Source organism: Pongo abelii, chromosome 13, assembly GCF_028885655.2.
Source record: "Pongo abelii isolate AG06213 chromosome 13, NHGRI_mPonAbe1-v2.0_pri, whole genome shotgun sequence".
In the NCBI taxonomy this organism is placed as follows: Eukaryota; Metazoa; Chordata; class Mammalia; order Primates; family Hominidae; genus Pongo; species Pongo abelii.
This window is the reverse complement of record NC_071998.2, coordinates 108,350,821-108,368,559: the sequence shown is the minus strand read 5'-3', so window position 1 is coordinate 108,368,559 and position 17,739 is coordinate 108,350,821. Positions and strand designations below refer to the sequence as shown.

General features: G+C 41.7%; 1 protein-coding gene across 2 annotated transcripts in view; it reads left to right on the top strand.

Moving 5' to 3' along the window:
• ASTN2 (astrotactin 2) overlaps positions 1-17,739 on the top strand; it is a 997,527-nt gene that overhangs the window by 258,431 nt on the left and 721,357 nt on the right. For both annotated transcript variants that reach the window (XM_054520535.2, XM_054520536.2), the window contains exon 4: positions 13,259-13,411. In XM_054520535.2, coding sequence (XP_054376510.2) covers positions 13,259-13,411 — 153 coding nt within the window. The remainder of the gene's footprint in view (positions 1-13,258; positions 13,412-17,739) is intronic.

Sequence of the window (17,739 nt, the reverse complement as noted above, 5' to 3'; positions counted from 1 at the left end):
AATTAAGGATGTGTTAAGCAGAATTTGTAACTAGGGTTTACTAGTAAAAATGAAGTGATAATATTGCAAACTTTTATAATGACCTAGCTTACCAAATGCTTTAAGATACATGTAACAGGAGTTTTAATTTCCTGAGGCTGAGAGAGGCTTGGTGAAGCGTCCAAAGTCACACAGCAACTAACATGGAACTTGAGTGCCATTCTTCTGATTCCAGATCTGCTGAGTTTCCAATTCAGGATCCTCTGCTACACCCCCAATGTTACTCTCTAGCTTCCTGCTTGGGTTTTTGTTAATGGTGGCGGCATGTAATCATGAATAATGAAGAAAGCCTGCTCTTACTGTCATGTAGAAATGGGAAATGGAAATTATAAGCCATTAAATGGAAAATCCCAAGCCTCATAGTAACGCCAACTTAGCCTCAATCCATTATTGTCTATATATTTAGTCAGTCTATTTTTAAGAGTTTAATATTGAGAAATAGGACATATTTATAATGTGGCTGCATTAATTTTACTCTAACATCCCTGCCATTTGTTACAGTTGACTTACATATGTTTAACTTTATAACCACCCTATTGCACTGGGAAGATTTGCCTTAGTTTCAAAGAAGATGGGTGGAAAATCTGACAGTTGAAGTAGTGAGAATTTATACAAATTCTACATTTTGCTCTCCCCTCATCCCCATTCCGCTCTCCCCTCATCCCCATTCCCAGCCATATTATGGGTACATAATATGCCCATGTCACAATACGTATTTTTATACCCTTCATTGAGTGCCTGGTCATACATGCCTGGAAACATTTGTTCGTTCATTCAGCAAGCATAGCTCAACTCTAAAAACTGTGAATGGATGTGTTAACAGTCTCTAATGCCACTGATGAGGGATACCTGTAGTTTCAGGTGATTGTCAATTCTTGGATCATCCTCGCAATTATCACTAATGTGGTCTAAAGGAAAGGTGGCTGTGAGGAGGACCATTTATTTCACCCTCTTCTGTATGGAAGTCAATTTATTAAATCATGTTTATTGTTCCTACTGCAAAATAAGCCCTAAAGTAGTATTTGAGGATATTTGTGCAGTTCTGCTATTCTAAGGTTGTGTATGACCCTTGAAAAATTAATTAACCTCTGTTTGCCTCACTCACGCATTTATAAGATGGAGATAATGATATGTATCTTGAAGGGTTGTGTTTCAGTCAGTCACTGCCACAACAATGCTACATAACAAACAACTATAGAATCTTAGTGTCATGAAATAATAAATATTGATTAGTTCTGAGGATAGAAAGGAGGATAGAATGAAGTGCTATTCTCATCTCACAGGCATTGCTCATCATTTACAGATTTGCTAGGGTCAAGGACCCAGGCTGTAGGAGTTAAGGTGACTCTGTTCCATGCTGCAGAGCTGTGAGTCTACCCTGAGTCATTCTTCCTTCTTCATCCAGCACACTAGCTGCGACAAGCCCTCCTCTTGGTGGTGTCAGATGCAAGTGTGGGAGTAGAAATATGTGATGCTTCTTGAAGCCCAGGCTCATAACTAGCACATCCTGAGTTCCCTACTCATACCATTCACCAAAGCAAGTCACACAGCCAAGCCCAAGTCAAGGGGCAATGAAGTGTACTCTATCTATACTGAGTACAACAACAGCAACTGCCTATACTGAGGCAGCAACAATGTGGATTTGAAATTGGGGGTAAAAAAATGAGGCAGATACTTCCATGTACCATGTACATTATGAGGATTACATAAAATGATGGCTGTATTTACCTTAAACTAATAACTGTCATGTAGTAAACACTCCATAAACAGTAAATGTTATTAGTGTTATTGTGATTATCTGAATACTGAGATAGACTTGGAAAATAGGAATGGTACATTTAGATGAATCCTGGTAAGAAATCAACCTGAGAACTTCAAGTTCTCAGGGAAGAAGTGAAACTGAGAGGAAGTAAAATTTCAAGAAAGGAAGGAATTAAAAGTAAGAGAGTGGAGTTCTCCCCTTTCTTCCAACTAGCTACTGGAAAAACAATTTTTTTCTGGCACATAACAGTTTAATATAAATCTGTCAGCAACAGTTTTATATTTTCCCAAGTGTTTGACACAATATGCCTAAATTCAGGACCTGGTGATCTTTTGGAGGTCAAAGCACAAACTTGATAAGCATGAAAGAGCAAGATATGAGAGCAGACAGAAGACCATGAGCAGAAGCTGTGTCTTTGGAATTAATGTTGCAGCCACATCCAGATTCCAAATTATGGCAAGATCCAAGGTGTAACCGTGAATGGGATTGGATGAAGTAGAATGGAGATGAAAACCCTGGATGTTACAGGATCCAGGAAGGATAGTAAAATTTGAACATGAAAGGACAACAGTGAGTCAAAGGCGATCAGTTACCCCAAAAGGAAATGGAGAACTTAGTATTTATTGAGCTTTGACTCTGTGCAAGACCCTCTGCAGGCTTATCTAGGTTAAGCCGGATAACAATAATGATAATAAATGCTTTAATTAGTTGATTGCTTAATCCAGTTTGGGTAGTGTGTTAAGCACTTTGCTTATATTATTACATTGAATTTTAGCAATACCAAAAGAAGAAACCCCACAATTCTTGAGGGAGATTTATGCTCAACATTTTTCAGAGAAGGAACTGGGGCTTAAAGAATTTAAGGAACTTACCCAAAGTCACATAATGAATTCAAGATATAATGAAGGCTCAAGCCCAAGTCTGTCCAGATCCCTACACTGTGCTCTCACTGCACCCAGGGTATCTGGGATAACAGTAACAGATGTCAGAAAGGAGAGTGGGGCCAGGCAGTAGGGCTATGAAAAGAAGTGGAATTTTTAAATGAGGGTCTTGGAAGAGAAGTGAGATTGGGTAGAAAACAGCAGGCTCTCTTTCCTAGCTTGAAGATGAATTCTCTTGGTAACAAAATTATCTCTCACTTTAAGCTCCAGGGGAACCAAAGTGTGTGGAACTTTCTGTATAACCCTTGCCCCTTTCTCTTGCTCATAATACTCTTTCTGTCATCTTTCCCAAGTTCTACATCATTTATTTAAGGCTCTGAGCAGTTGGTACTTTCTCTGGAAATTTCTCATAGCCTTTCTCCTTGCAAAAGGAGTTAGAAGACAGGTTCTCAGTATTCTCATGATGCTTTGCTCTCTACCTAAGCATTTAGCACACTCTGTTTTCATTATCTTTACCTCCCTCTTCCACTAAACAGTGTCCTGTTTTAAAAAGGGGCAGTGTTCATTTTATCACTGTGTCCCCAGTGCCTGCCCCTGGATACAGCATCCACTAACGGTATTGAATGAAGAACCCCATTGTAAGGTATAGGTGGCTCTAGTCCCACGGAGTTCTGAGCCATATGATGTGGCCTTCCTGTGAAGTCATGGACAGGATAGATCTGGGAGGGAGGAATTTGGCTAGTGACTCTGATTCTCATTGGATTATTGGCTTCCACTGTCCATGCTGAGCAGACAATCTGGATTTGCTGTGACTAATGGTTTAAGATTTTTGTTACTTTTTTTTTTTTTTGTCAATAGCAGGGCATGGTGGCATGTCTCTAGTCTCAGATACTCAAGAGGCTGAGGTGGGAGGACCCCTTGAGCCAAGGGGTTTGAGTCCAGCCTAAGCAACGTAGGGAGATTCCATCTCTTTTTAAAAATGTTTTTTTGGCACAATAAAGATGTACTCACTCTCTGACTAGGTGTGGTGGCTCACACCCGCATTCCCAGTGTTTTGGGAGGCTGAGTGAGGGATTACTTGAGGCCAGGAGTTCAAGACCAACCTGGGCAATATAGTGAGGCCCAATCTCTACAAATAATTTTAAAAACAAAATTATCCAGGCGTGGTGATATGCACCTATAGTCCCAGCTACTCAGGAGTCTGGGACAGGAAGATCGCTTGAGCCCAGATGTTCAAGGCTGCAGTGAGCTATATGACTGCACCGCTGCACTCCAGTCTGGGTGACAGAATGAGGTCTTGTCTCTTAAAAAATGTACTTACTCTGTATCAGACACTCTGATATGCATTTAGCATCTCAGTTAATCCTAAACCAGCTTATTAGATTTGGAATTGCAAGCCTAGTTTTAACAGTTAGGGGAGCTGAGACTCTGAGTGTTAAGTTATTTGCCGAAGTCTCACAGCTGGTAAGAGACTGTGGTTGATTTCAAAGCCTTCACTTCCTGCACATTGCTATCAAGGTGGTAATGAAGTGACCCAGAAGCCTTAGACCCAAGATGTCTACTTACTTGACCCTTTTTTCCTCAAAAAGTATTTGTGGGCCTATAGTATCAACTCCAGCCCAACCTTTGGGATGTCTATTACCTTTCTGGTCTCTGTAACGTGGAAGTTCAGTTTGTAAGGATAACATTAGTTGAGGGAGATGAAAGTGTTTTGTGAACTGAAGAATGCAGTTGTATTTATCACATTCATCTTCATGAAAGCACATTCATTTACATTTAGAAACACAGGATGATGGAACCGGAGGGAATCTTAGAGACCATCTGTGTTCTGGCTAGGGACTGTGAAACCAGCTCCAGAGAACCTGGAAGGTATTGTGTTTTTAACAGAACAGAGAAAAATATCACTAAATTTAATTCCATCATCCAAACTCAATGCAGTTCTCCTAGCAGAAATCATGACCACCCTACAAGTCTGCAGTATTAACTGACAGGCCCAAGATCTTGTATATAAGAAAAGGATATTCCCAAGTTTTCCAATTTATATTTGCTCCTTTTTGTTCATTTGTCTTGTCTGCAGGCGCTTGCTTGAAGATAAGCTATGCCAGGTACCAAAGGTTTAAGAAAATGTGCAGGAGGAAAAACGAAAACGAGAGAAAATTCAATCCATCAATTTTTACCCCTGAGAGTTGGAAAGAGGGAGCCATTTTTTAAAAATGCGTGCTTGGGTTTTAAATTTATTCTAGTCATGAAGCATTCTCATCTGCCTAAGGAACGCTAGTTGCTAGTTGTTTTCTTTCTTATTATTTTCAGGAAAAGGTGACTCCTATATAAGATGGAATATTGTATGCAGTGAATGGACTCTCACAATTTCCAAATTGGATGGTTTTTTTACATTTATGTCGGGTCTTCCCAGCTGAGGTGTACCTTAGGACTAAGATGTCTTCTCTTATCACCTTGTCCCCAGTCCTGGCATTTGACTGTGCCAAGTCCAAAGCCTGAGGACACAAATTGAGGTTGCATTGGTTAGAGTTCTTTAGAGAAACGGAACCAAGAAGACATGAACACATACACACACACACACAAACACACACACACACACAAACACACACAACACCCTATCAGTTATATGTATTCTCTATCCTTCTATTTCCTTTCATCTGTCTATCTAACCAGAGATTTATTTTAAGAAACTGGTTCAGGCCAGGTGTGGTGGCTCATGCCTGCAATCCCAGCACTTTGGGAGGCCGAGGGAGCACTTTGGGAGGCCGAGGCAGGTGGATCACGAGGTCAAGAGTTCGAGACCAGCCTGGCTAACATGGTGAAACCCTGTCTCTACTAAAAATACAAAAACTAGCCAGGCATGGTGGTACACACCTATAATCCCAGCTACTCGGGAGTCTGAGGCAGGAGAATCACTTGAACCTGGGAGGCAGTGGTTGCAGTGAGCTGAGATCATGCCATTGCACTCCAGCTTGGGCAATAGAGTGAGACTCCATCTCAAAAAAATAAAAATAAAAAAAATTTTAAAAATCCAAAAAAAAAAAAAAAGAAACGGGTTCATGCAATTGTGGAGGCGGGCAAGTTCCAGATCTGTAAGGTAGGCCAGCAAGCTAAAGACCCAGGAAAGAGTTGATATTGCAGCTCAAGTCCAAAGGTAGTGTATTCCTCTAACTCAGAGAGGTTAGTCTTTCTTCCATCAAGGTGTTCACTTGAGTGGATGAGGCTCATGCACAGTATGGAGAATGTTCTGCTTTACTCCAATTTTATTGATTCAAATGTTTATGTCATCTAAAAAAACATAGATAAAAAATATTCACAGATATGCCTAGAATAATGTTTGGCCAAATACCTGGGTATCGTGGTTTAGTAAATTGGCACATAAAATTAACTATCACAAGATCTGAGGTTAAAATTATCCTAAAATTTGGGAAAGCAGGGAGGAGTAGTGGAATAGGAGATTTGAGTCCTAGACCTTGGTCTGCTGCTAACTTTATCATGAGTTTATCTCTTGGTGCCTCTATTTTCACATTTGAATGAAAGGGGGAATGTATAATTTCTAAGAGAGTTTGCAAAGTGACTATTTTATGGTGCCAAAAATTTCAAAATGAATGAGAAAGAATAAGTTAAATGAAATGTCATGAAGCTGACAGGTTAGTGAGAGAAAGATGAATAATGACCACTCTTTCTTGAGCATTTACTATGTTCTAGAAGCTCTGTTAGACATTTTTTGTACATAATTACATTTAATCATCCCAAGAACCCTGCAGACATTTACAGAGGAGGATACCAAGGGTAGCAAAAGTGAAAGAAGTAACTCAAGGCCATGCATATGCAGAGTTGATACTGGAACTCGAGTGAGCTTTCTCACCTGCACTAGGCAATATGGTCAATATCCATCTGCTTCTTGGTTCTCTTAGTACAGTTCCGCAGTGAGACATGGGTCAACCCTGAAAACTCCATGGTGGACAGTCTTGAGCAAGAGTCCACTGGCATAGCAGGCTAATCTCCAATCAAGTCAAGCCACTCACTAGTTTCAGCCAGCACCAGATTTCCTAGGGCTCTTTGCCTAGATGATCTGAAGAGGAGCTAAGCTATCAGAGCCACTATCCAGGCCCAGAAATGTCGCATCCAAACTCCAAAATTAACATACCCATCTCCAGCCAACCAGAGAGGGAGTACTTATAGAGTGCAGCAACAGATAAGGCCAGAGCATTGGAGTCACCATAACCTGAGTCCAAATCCCAGTTCTATTGTCTCTAAGCTGCATGACCTGGAAAAACCATGTAACATTTCTGAGTCTTCCTATCCTCATCTCTAAACAGAAGTTATTGATACTTACCTTTCCAGGTTGTTAGGGGGAACAAGTGAGAAAGCATAAGGAAATACCAGGCTCCCTACCTAGCAAAAAGTTGGTGCTCAAGAAATGTGAATTTTCTTATGTCACAGACTGATGATGTCTGAAAAAATTAGAGGGCGAGCAAAGTGATACTGGAACTTCAACTCAAACCCATATGCATTTCATTGGTGGAACGTCCTGTGTGGTTGTGTGGGGAAGAGAACCGTGGATAACAGGGGTGTGTGTGTGTGTGTGTGTGTGTGTGTGTTTTGAGTCAGAGTCTCACTCTTTCGCCCAGACTGGAGTGCAATGGCGTGATCTCAGCTCACTGCAACCTCTGCCTCCCAGGTTCAAGCGATTCTCTGCCTCAGCTTCCTGAATATCTGGGATTACAGGCCTGCATCAAACCCAGCTAATTTTTGCATTTTAAATAGAGATGGGGTTTCATCATGTTGGCCAGGCTTGTCTTGAGGATGACAGTTTAAATGTACAGTTTAAGTGTACAGTTTTTGAGTATCAGTGCAGACACAATGTGTAGTGCCTCTTCTCCAGGGTAGAAGCTGAGGCTTGCCTGGTATCTGGAAACCCATACAACACTTATGCCTGTGCAAAATGACTCAGGGTCCACCCTCTTTTATCCCTTATTTTTTAAAATAATATTAATGAACACATAATAATTGTACAGACTTATGGGGTACAGTATGATATTTTGATACATGCTCATAATGTGCAATGATCAAATTAGGGTAATTAGCATATCCATCGCCTCAAAGCTTGGTCATTTCTTTGTGTTAGGAACATTCAAAATCCTCTCTTCTAGCTATTTGAAAAAGTACAATAAATTATTGTTTACTACAGTCACCCTACAGTGCTACAGAACACTAGAACTTAGTCCTTCTATCCTTTTAATTTTTTTTTCTCATAGAACAGGTGGTATTACATTACATGAGTAAATTCTTTAGTGGTAATCTGTGGGATTTTGGCGCACCCATTGCCCGAGTGGTATACACTGAACCCAGTTTATAGTCTTTTATCCCTCACCATGAAATTCTATGCCTTCTTCTTTCTCTTGTTTTCCTTTCCATGTCTCCTCGCCTGTCCTTTTTAGTCCTTCCCTTCTGTGTTCTGCCTCTATGCTTCTTCCCACTCATCTTAGACCCCCTCTTTCTTGTCTTTCTCTTCTTTATTATTGAGCACAGTTCTCTCTTTCATTCTTGTTTGTTTGTTTTTTTTTTTTTTCTCTCCTCTTCCGTCCTGTCTTTCCTTTCCTGTCCTCTCTCTCTAGCTTGGCTTGGGGACCAGAGCTCTCTTCTTCAGGCCCCAGTAGTTTATTACCATTAAGTTTGACAATCTCTAATATGTCAATTAGAAAGAGGCAGTGTTCCCCTTCTCTCCCTCCCTTTCCTGGGCCTGCCGCGATGCTCAGATCAAGCACCATCTGTTGCATTCATCCAGGCGATGGGTGAGCATTTTGCCGCTCTGGGGAGTCAGAGCTCAGCGGGTACCAGGAGGTAATGTGGCTTGTTCGGACAACTTGATATATTGATATCGATAGAGCTGCTGAATGGGGTCGGGAGGGATCAGGGATAGGGGAAGTTGTATGCAGGATGAAATCGGCCATGGAGAGGTTTGCAAAGCACTTCCCCCTCTAAGCCTGCTTGGGCTCTTGGCACTGTCACTGAGGCAAGAGCAGCCAAACAGATGGATGGGATTTGCTACAGTGGGGATATGAAACCCTTGCAGCTCAGGGGATCACCCCTTCCTTCTCTGTGTGCCTTCTTTTCCCAGCCAGTCAAATCTGTATCAGCTTAGAAGAAAGAAAACAGAAATTGCAAAATGGAAAGAGGCTGACCTTTAGGAATTGCTGAATGTCAGAGCCATGAAAAAAAAGAGAGGGAAGCTGAATGATACATCAGTCAAGGTCCCAGCTAGACAAAGAACACATCTTCAAATGGGATTTTTTAAAAAAGAATTCAATGAAGTGGCTATTTATAGAGGTGTAGGCAAAGTACAAAGAATCAACATAGGAATTTCAAGGTACCAGGACAAGAAATGTCAGGGAGCCACTACTGATTCCTAGAACTGAAAAGACAGAGAGAAGACATGGTTTTACTGGACCCTATGAGAACTGGGACTGTGGAAAAGGGACAATGGGCAGAAAGCTGTAATTGTTGAGAATCTCAGTCTCCATTGGAAACATGGTACTGAAACAGGAAAGGAGCAAGGAAAGAAATACCTTCAAATTCTTCCCATATCTTTCTGGGGCATCCCACGGGCCAAAACCAACTAGTAGCCATCTAACAAAGAGTGGGTGACACAGCCCAGAGGGTGAAGGGTGGATCTGGGAGTGTAAATGGAGAACAGCCAGCACAAGCTAGGAATGAGTACAGGTTCTGCTGCCTCTGCTCTGCCAGCACAGAAGCTCATGTTCTCAGCCACTACCTGCATTCACTGTCTACCTTTTCCAAGGAGTGCAGGTATTGAGTCTCCATAGAGTCCAGCTCTCTCCTGTGCATGTGTGATCCACATAACTCACTGTCTACCCAGCATCTCCACTTAGACGTCTCAAAGACATTGTGAGGTTTCCATATAGAAAAACTCCCTATCAAGTACTATGCTTATTACCTGGGTGATAAAATAATCTGCACACCAACCTCCCATGACACACAGTTTACCTATGTAACAAACCTGTACTTGTACCCCTGAATCTAAAATAAAAGTTTAAAAAAAGAAAAAACAAAAAAACAAAAACAAGCCAGGCATGGTGGGTCATGCCTGTAATCCCAACACTTTGAGAGGCTGAGGCGGGCCAATCACTTGTGGTCAGGAGTTTGAGACCAGCCTGGCCAACATAATGAAACCCCATCTCTACTAAAAATCCTATATATGGTATAGGCATGGTGGTGCATGCCTATAATCCCAGCTACTCGGGAGGCTGGGGCATGAGAATTGCTTGAATGCAGGAGACAGAGGTTACAGTGAGCTGAGATCACGCCACTGCACTCCAGCCTGGGTGACAGAGCGAGACTCCATCTCAAAAAAAAAAAAAAAAAAAAAAAAAAAAAAAAAAAAAAAAAAAAAAAAAAAAAAAAACCCGTGTTCACTCCTCTCAAATGTCATCTCTTACAATGTTCCTGCTCTTATTGAGAACAGTCATCCATATCTGTGCAAGCCAGGAGACAAGCAGTCATCCTTAATCCCTCCTTTTCCCTTATCAATCAGTCTCCACCTTCTGAGCAAAAGAAATTCAAATCTCATAATGTTTTATGGAAGTTTAAGAATTTGCATTGGGCTGCATTCAAAGCTGTCCTGGGCTGCATGTGGCCCCTGGGCCGCAGGTTGGACAAGCTTGCCTTAGAGAATAACATTCAAGCATCATGTCCGTGCTCAAAAGTTTTCAGATTTTGGAGCATTTCGGATTTCAGATTTTCGGATTACGGAAGCTTAACCTGTAGACTGGGTGCCTTAACAAGAGAAATTTATTTTCTCATACTTCTGGAGGCTGAAAAGTCAAGATCAAGTTGCCAGCATGTTCGAGTTCTGGTGAGGGCCCTCTTCCTGGCCTGCAGATGCAACCCCTCACTGTGTCCTCTCACAGCCTTCCCTCAGTGTGTGTCCATAGAAAGAGAGTGGGCTCTTTCTTTCTTACCCTGTTTATAAGGCCACCTATCCTATCAGATTGGGATCCCACTCTTATGACCTCATCTAACCTTAATTACCTGCTAAAACCCTCACCTCCAAATACAGTCACACTGGGAGTTAGGGCTCCAACATATAAATTGGGGAATAAGGGAACACAATTCGATCTGTGGCTGACTGTGTCTGGAGATAGGATCTTTGGGAGGTAATTAAGGTTAAATGAGGTCATAAAAAGGGGCCCTGATCTGATTGAACTTTGGCCGTATCAAAAGAGGAAGGGAGAGTTTTTTTTTTTTCTCTCTCTCTCTCTCTCTCTTTCCCTGCTCCCCCACCGAGTGAGGACGCAGGGAGGAGAAGGTGACCATCTGTAAGCCAGGAAGAGAAATCTCACCACAACCATGGCACCCTGATGTTGGACTTTCAGCCTCCAGAACGGTGAAAAAAATAAATGTCTGTTGTTTAAGACAACCAGACTATGATATTTTGTTATGGTAGCCCAAGCTAAGCTATGTCTTTGGTTCTCAGCATTGGTATGTAATGTTTTTTTCTGTAAATTCTTTTGAATGAATGAATCAATGAATAAGTGGAGAAATGAATGAATGAACGAATGAATATTGACAGACCCTGTGTGGGTCATTCCCTTCAAGGATTCCAAACTGTGGCTTATTCTGGACTTTTGACCAAAGTATAGCCCACCTATTACAATTTTGGGCAAAATACTTTTCTCTCTGGGTTTACGGAATCAAAACTTGGCATGACATTGCTTCTCGGAATCATACTGTAGGCTATAGCTGAAGGATTCTTCATCCCAGTCTTGAAGAAGGGAACCCATGTCTGGAATCTTCTTGGTTCATCTTCAAGTACACCTAATTAAGATATCTGTGGAGAGAGATAGCAAGGGAGGCAGATGAGGAAACCAATGCCACCACATGATTCATTTGTGTTGTCAATTGTCTTTTTACCTTAGCAATCATACCTTTTCCCTGTAACCCTCAAGATGGGACTTCTCACAGAACCCAATACCAGAACAAGCCCTCTAGGTCTGACTTACTCTGCAGACACATCTGTCTAAGCTGATAAGCTTCCCTGAGAAAACAGGAGCTCCTTAGAAATGGGTACTGGGTTGTTCAGGAGCCTTCTTTGTCTAGTCTGATGAAGCCCCTTCAAAGAAACAGAAATCATTGGCACATCCCATCTCTTGGCATCAGACAGCAGGTAGCTCAAACTGAAGAAGAAATTTCCCAGCCTCTGGAGACATAGATGGAGGGAGGGCTGAGTTTGAAGATTTCAAAGTCAAGGCTGTCTTTGGGAATTTCTCAGAACAAAGGCACTGAGGCTATTCAGCAATTTTTCTTTTCTTCTTTTTGGTTTTCTCTTCTTGCCTTTTATGTTGCCTCCTTCCTTCTCAAGCTTTTCTGTTATTTTTTTCCTTTTATCTTCCAACTTTTTCTCTCTGCCCTTCTGACCTTACTTTCTCCATGTACTAAACTTTCTACCAGTTTCAATTTTGAAACTTTTTTGGAAATGTGGCTACTAACAGTTCATTGGAAGGTATTGGTGCAAACGGAATATTGGACAAGGGGCTAGAAGGCTTGACTCTGCCATTTCCTGTCTTGGAGAAAGTCATATATTGTGTTTTGGGGCTTCAATATCCCTTCAATAAAATGGGTATATGTTGCTAAGTGATCGACATATCCACAGTACTGTGGTTGTGTCTCCTAAGATATTGTGTCACCTTCACTGCCACTGCCGTGGTTCAGACCACCATTGCCTTTGACTGGCGACTTCCAAAGCCTCAGTCCAGGCCTCCTTTCCTCCCTCAGTTTGCATTCTCCATACTTTTGTTAGTGATTGTTTTCAAAGTGATTTAATTTGAACACATCAATTTCCTGTTTAAAACCTTTTGGTGATTACCTTTTGCCATTAGGATAAAATTTATACTCCTAAATGTGGCCTACCAGATGTCCTTATCACTCCAATCTCATCTCCTATAAGCCCCCTCTTTGCAAGCTTCCTTGTAACTACCATAAATTACTTCCCACTGCTCAAGCATCCGTGCTCCTTCTGGCTTCGGATCATCACACATGCTTCTCCTTCCATCCAGGATGCTGTCTTCTCTGGTCTATCCAGCCTCACCCTGATCCTGCTTTCTTTACTAGTTCTTACTCATCCTTAAGGTCTCATCCTAAATATTGCCTCCTTCTGGAAGCCTATCTTGATTCTCAGATGGGTGAGATGACCCTTTTCAGTGATCCTCTGGAATTTTGTACTCTTCTATTACAAAAATATTGCACAATGTTAGAAGTGTCTAGATATGTCTCCTACTGAACTAAGAATTACTTGAATAATGAATTGTGTCTCACATTTCACTACCAAGCCCTCTAGTCTCAAGGGCCTAGAGCAGTACCTGGAATGTAGTAAATGTTGAATACATAAGTATGTAATCCAACAGATACATCTGCGGTTAGACTGAAAGGTTTCGATTCTGTATCTTCAATGGGTCAGGGAGGGAGTTTCAAGGAATTAGGGTGGCCAGGCCTAGTGCTCTAGGGGCTGAGGGTGGGCTCAAGCCCTAACCTCAGCCCCATTGCTACCTTATAGCAGCAGCTGAGGCGACTCAGGAGACAGTGGAGTCTCTGATGCAGAAGTTCAAGGAGAGTTTCCGCGCTAACACGCCCATCGAGATCGGTCAGCTGCAACCACCCCTGCGCAGCACATCGGCAGGGAAGAGGAAGCGGAGGAGCAAGTCTCGAGGTAGGCCCTCCTGGCGCATCTGGCCAGGAAGTCAGAAGGCTGTCCCCTGATTCCAAAGATGCTAGGGAGATCTGTGCCTTCTTCCCTTGCTTCCCTGTGCTCATAAAACTTGTGCCACTCTCTACCTGATAAATCCCCTTGGAGGCTGCAGACCTATGCTCCCTACACCCGGAGCTAACCTCTCTGAGCCCCAGGTGCCTCAAATGAGAATGAGAATGGATAGTATAAATTTTACAGTGATTGAGATTAGCAACTATATATGGAAAGTGTGAAGTACCAGGACCTCTGCAGAGTAGATGTTCTTTAAGTTGTTGCTGGTCAGAGAGTACTAAGTGGCAGAGCATTCTAGTAGGAGACATCCTCAGTCTGGGAGCAAGAAACAGGGGTCTGAGCCTACTTTTTAGCAGGCTGAATAACAGAATGATCAAGAGTTGTATTGTAAATTAGATAGAATTAATTCAACTTTTGTTTCTGCTGCTACCTAGCTATGTCACTCAGGGCAAATCACTCTACTTCTCCAAGCCACTCCTGTCTCACAGGGTTGTAAGAATATCTCAGCACAGTGCCTAACCCAGCATTTATTAAAAAGCAGATATTTTCTTCCTGCTCCTTTTCCTCTGCTGCTGCTGCTACTTCTTCTCCTTCTCCTTCTCTTCTCTTCTCCTCCTCCTCCTCCTCCTCTTTCTCCTTCTACATCTCTTCCTCCTTCATCTTCATCTCCTCCTGCTTCTCTTCCTCCTCCTCCTCTTCATTCCTTCTTTCTTCTTCTACCATCTATGTGACTTTGTATATGAAGGAAATCAACTTGTCACTGCTTAATTTCCAAACCATTTTTCTTCTATCTACTCAGTAGTCTCTAGCTGAGTAGATAGAAAAAGTAGTAGTCTCCTCTTCTTGCCTCTCACTTTTCCATTTCCCATAACTTGGCTCTGATCAGGTCATCCCCCTTTTCCTACAGCTTCAGTGGTTATCTAGCACCTTCAGACATGTTCAGGCTATGAAAATGACACTCAAGGCCACACAGAGCTCTGGTCTCCACTGTCTTTCCTAGATTGTTGTGCTCTGTCCTCAGTGCTCTTTCCCATGCCATGCTCTCTGCATGAAACCACCTCTCTGGCCCCTAAGGGTTATTGACTCTTAACTTATTCCAATAAACAGCTTAAATGATACATGCATCTTATGTCATTTGATCCTCACAGCAACCCTGTGAAGCAGGTACAGTGCCTGCCCATTTTACAGATAATTTCACTAAGGTACAAACAGCTATTGTAATCTATCTGAGGGGACATTCTAGTAAGTGGTAGGGCCAGGGAGAACCTGGCAGTCTGAGTCTCAAACCTTTTAGCTTAACCACTATGTACTATTATGTTGGTACTATTGCTTTTGCACCAACCTGATACACTAATGAAATTCTACCTGTCTTTTCAAGCTTAATATGCATGGCACATTTCTATGAAGACATTGTTGATTGTCACAGTCGCAATTCACTCTGAGTCCTCCCAGCTTTCCTTTATACATGTATTAAGCACTAGGTTCATTTTTGTGTGATATAATTGTCTTTTGTCTGGCTCTTTCCTTAGCTAGACAGAGGGTTCTTTGAAGGTAGGGATTGTCTTATTATTTTACATTCCTGGCCTAAATCAGTGCCTGACACATAGTAGGTGTTTGCTATCTGTTGAGAGGATGTCTAATTCTTAATCTTGTAAAATCTTAAATCCTGTAAAAAACCAAGCTCTACATGTTAAGCTGTCAGGTCATAAATTGAGGCAGAAGGAAATGATGGAATTCGTTTTTGGAACTTATATGGGAAACCCCAGGTTTAAACCATTTTGTAGTGATACAGAGCAGTCACCTTAAAGTCAGACAGGTCTGAGTGCTAATCCCAGCCCAAGTCAATTTTAACTTGCATGACTTTGGAAGTATCATTGGTTCTCCCTGAACTTCAGTTTCCTCTTCTATAAAATGAGGATGCCAAGCCCTACATCAGAAGATTGTTGTGAAGACCTGATAAAAGGCTGAATGTAGACCACCTTGGAAAGTTCAGATGGCACGCATCAGGGAATGAATACATGCAATCTTATGTTTGTTCTGGGTGAGGCATTTAGGGTTACTTGAAATTTCATATAGCTTTACCTATTCATCTTTACTTCTTTATCATTCACCAGAAATTCCCCTCCTAAGTCCTCTCCACACACACATACTCCATAAACACTCTTGACTCCAAGTCTATAGCCTTTCCCCCCTCATTGCCAACCTGAATTCATTTTTTAACATCACATTCTAAACATTTTCATGTCAATGAATTTTTCAAAAATATTATTTTTATGCACCATAATTTCCTTAACTAAGTCCCTACTATTAGGCATTTGGGCTGCTCCTAATATTTCATCATGATAAACAATGTTACATAGAAAGTATTTTTGCATAAAACTTCGCACTTACTTTAAAATGTTTCCCCTCTTAGAGAAGAATTTCATAGTCAGATTATTAATAAAAATCTGTTTTAAGTTATTTTAATACAAGTTAGATGGGGTCTCAGAAAACTATGCATGAAGAAATTTATTTGTATCTCTTCCATATCTGTCCTTCCTCTTTGTCACCATCACGACCACTGTCATTTATTAACTGCTCCTTACAACTGTACTCTCCTTGCATTCAGGCTCCTCAAAACTACCAAAGCAATCTTTTAGAAAGATAAACCAGAGAAAGCCCCTCCCCTGCTTAAAATCCTTTGACAGTTTTCTGTTATTCTTAGAATATGATCCAAACTCTGCACCTTGGCTTGCGGATCTGGCTCTGGCTCCTGCCCTCTTTTCGAACATCATTTGCTCTGCACTTCCTTGTGCTCCAGCCAAACTGGCTTCCTTCACGTTTCACGAACACAGCAAGCGGTTCCTTCTTTAGCATCTGAGAACTTGTTCCTCCTTCTCCTTGCCATACCTCTTTCTTTCCCCCAGCTGCTCTCCTAGCCAGCCCCTTCTCGCCTTTCAAATGTCAGCTCCTAAAAACCAACTTCCATGACTACACAATCTACACTTTTGCTCCTTTCAGTCCCCAACCTGCTACTATCTCTTACGTCACCCTTCTTTTTTAACTTCTTCCACAGTAGTAGTTCAGACTAAAATTTTAAATTTTTGCTTGTCTACTATCCTCCTCTCTAAAATATAAGCTGCATATTTATAAATCTAACACATAGAAATGGCTTAATAAATATTAGTTGAGTAAATGAGTGTATTAACATCAAAGATCACTGGAAAATGGCTCAGCTTTATAGCTCTCATATTGATGGTGCAAGAGGAATCTGTGATAAACCAAAGCCTCCTGGTACCGACGCCCAGAGAATTCTATTTCCCCCTTAGACTCACTGACAAGTAGCACAGTAAATGTGCTCAAGTGGATGCTATTAAAGCAATTTCCAAAACAGCTTAATCACAGTATGCTTGTGATTTTGCTGCTACCATGGGATACAATTTCTGCAGGAGAAGAGTAAGGATAGTATATGTCAGCCCTATACTTCCAAACTTACCCAAGACAGCCCATCAAGATTTTCTTGGACAAAAGAATTTCATGATTTAAAAAAAAAAAAATATTTGGAAATTCTCCACCCTCCCTCTTTCTCTTGAAGATTCTTGAATGAATCTTAGTCTATTAAAAACTCTGAGAAGTCCTACAGTACAGAAAGCTGGGCTGCTTTGTTTAACTCAATGTATTGATACTATGTTGACTGCAAACTCTTATTTCTCCCACTGGAACATTTATTAATGACTAGTGGACCAGAAGCATCTATAGGAACACAATTTTGGAAATGCTCCATTAGCCTCCAAAATCCCAAATAGGATGGTCTGAATCCTCTGTCTTTCACTGTTTCTGCCCTCTCCTGCCATTGAGGTTGCCGTGGGCTCCCTGGTCCAGAATGGGAGCACCTGCCCTCTTTCTGCTTCCTTAGGCCTCATGCCCAGGCCACAGTGCCCACTAGTTTCCAGCAGATGGAGTGGGTAGCCGAGAACCAGTGCCATGGAATTGAGCACATGGTTAAAAGCAGCTCCAAGGTGTTTTTGTAGCTATGGCTTCTTCCTGAGAGGCCTGGTGGAGGCTGAAGTGCATCATTCTTAGCCAGACAGAAGAAGGCTAGTGGAGGTTTGAACTTCTGACTTCATGTTGGTGATGGGGTTTTATGAGGCTGCTATTAAGGAGCCACTCCCCAGCATCCCATGGGCAGTATAAAGGAGAGTGGCATTCAAATAAAGCAGAGGAAGATTTCTTTGGATGTGCAGAAGAAATTCCATAGGTTCATTTAGTTTAGGTAGCGGTTTTTGAAAGCGGGACTT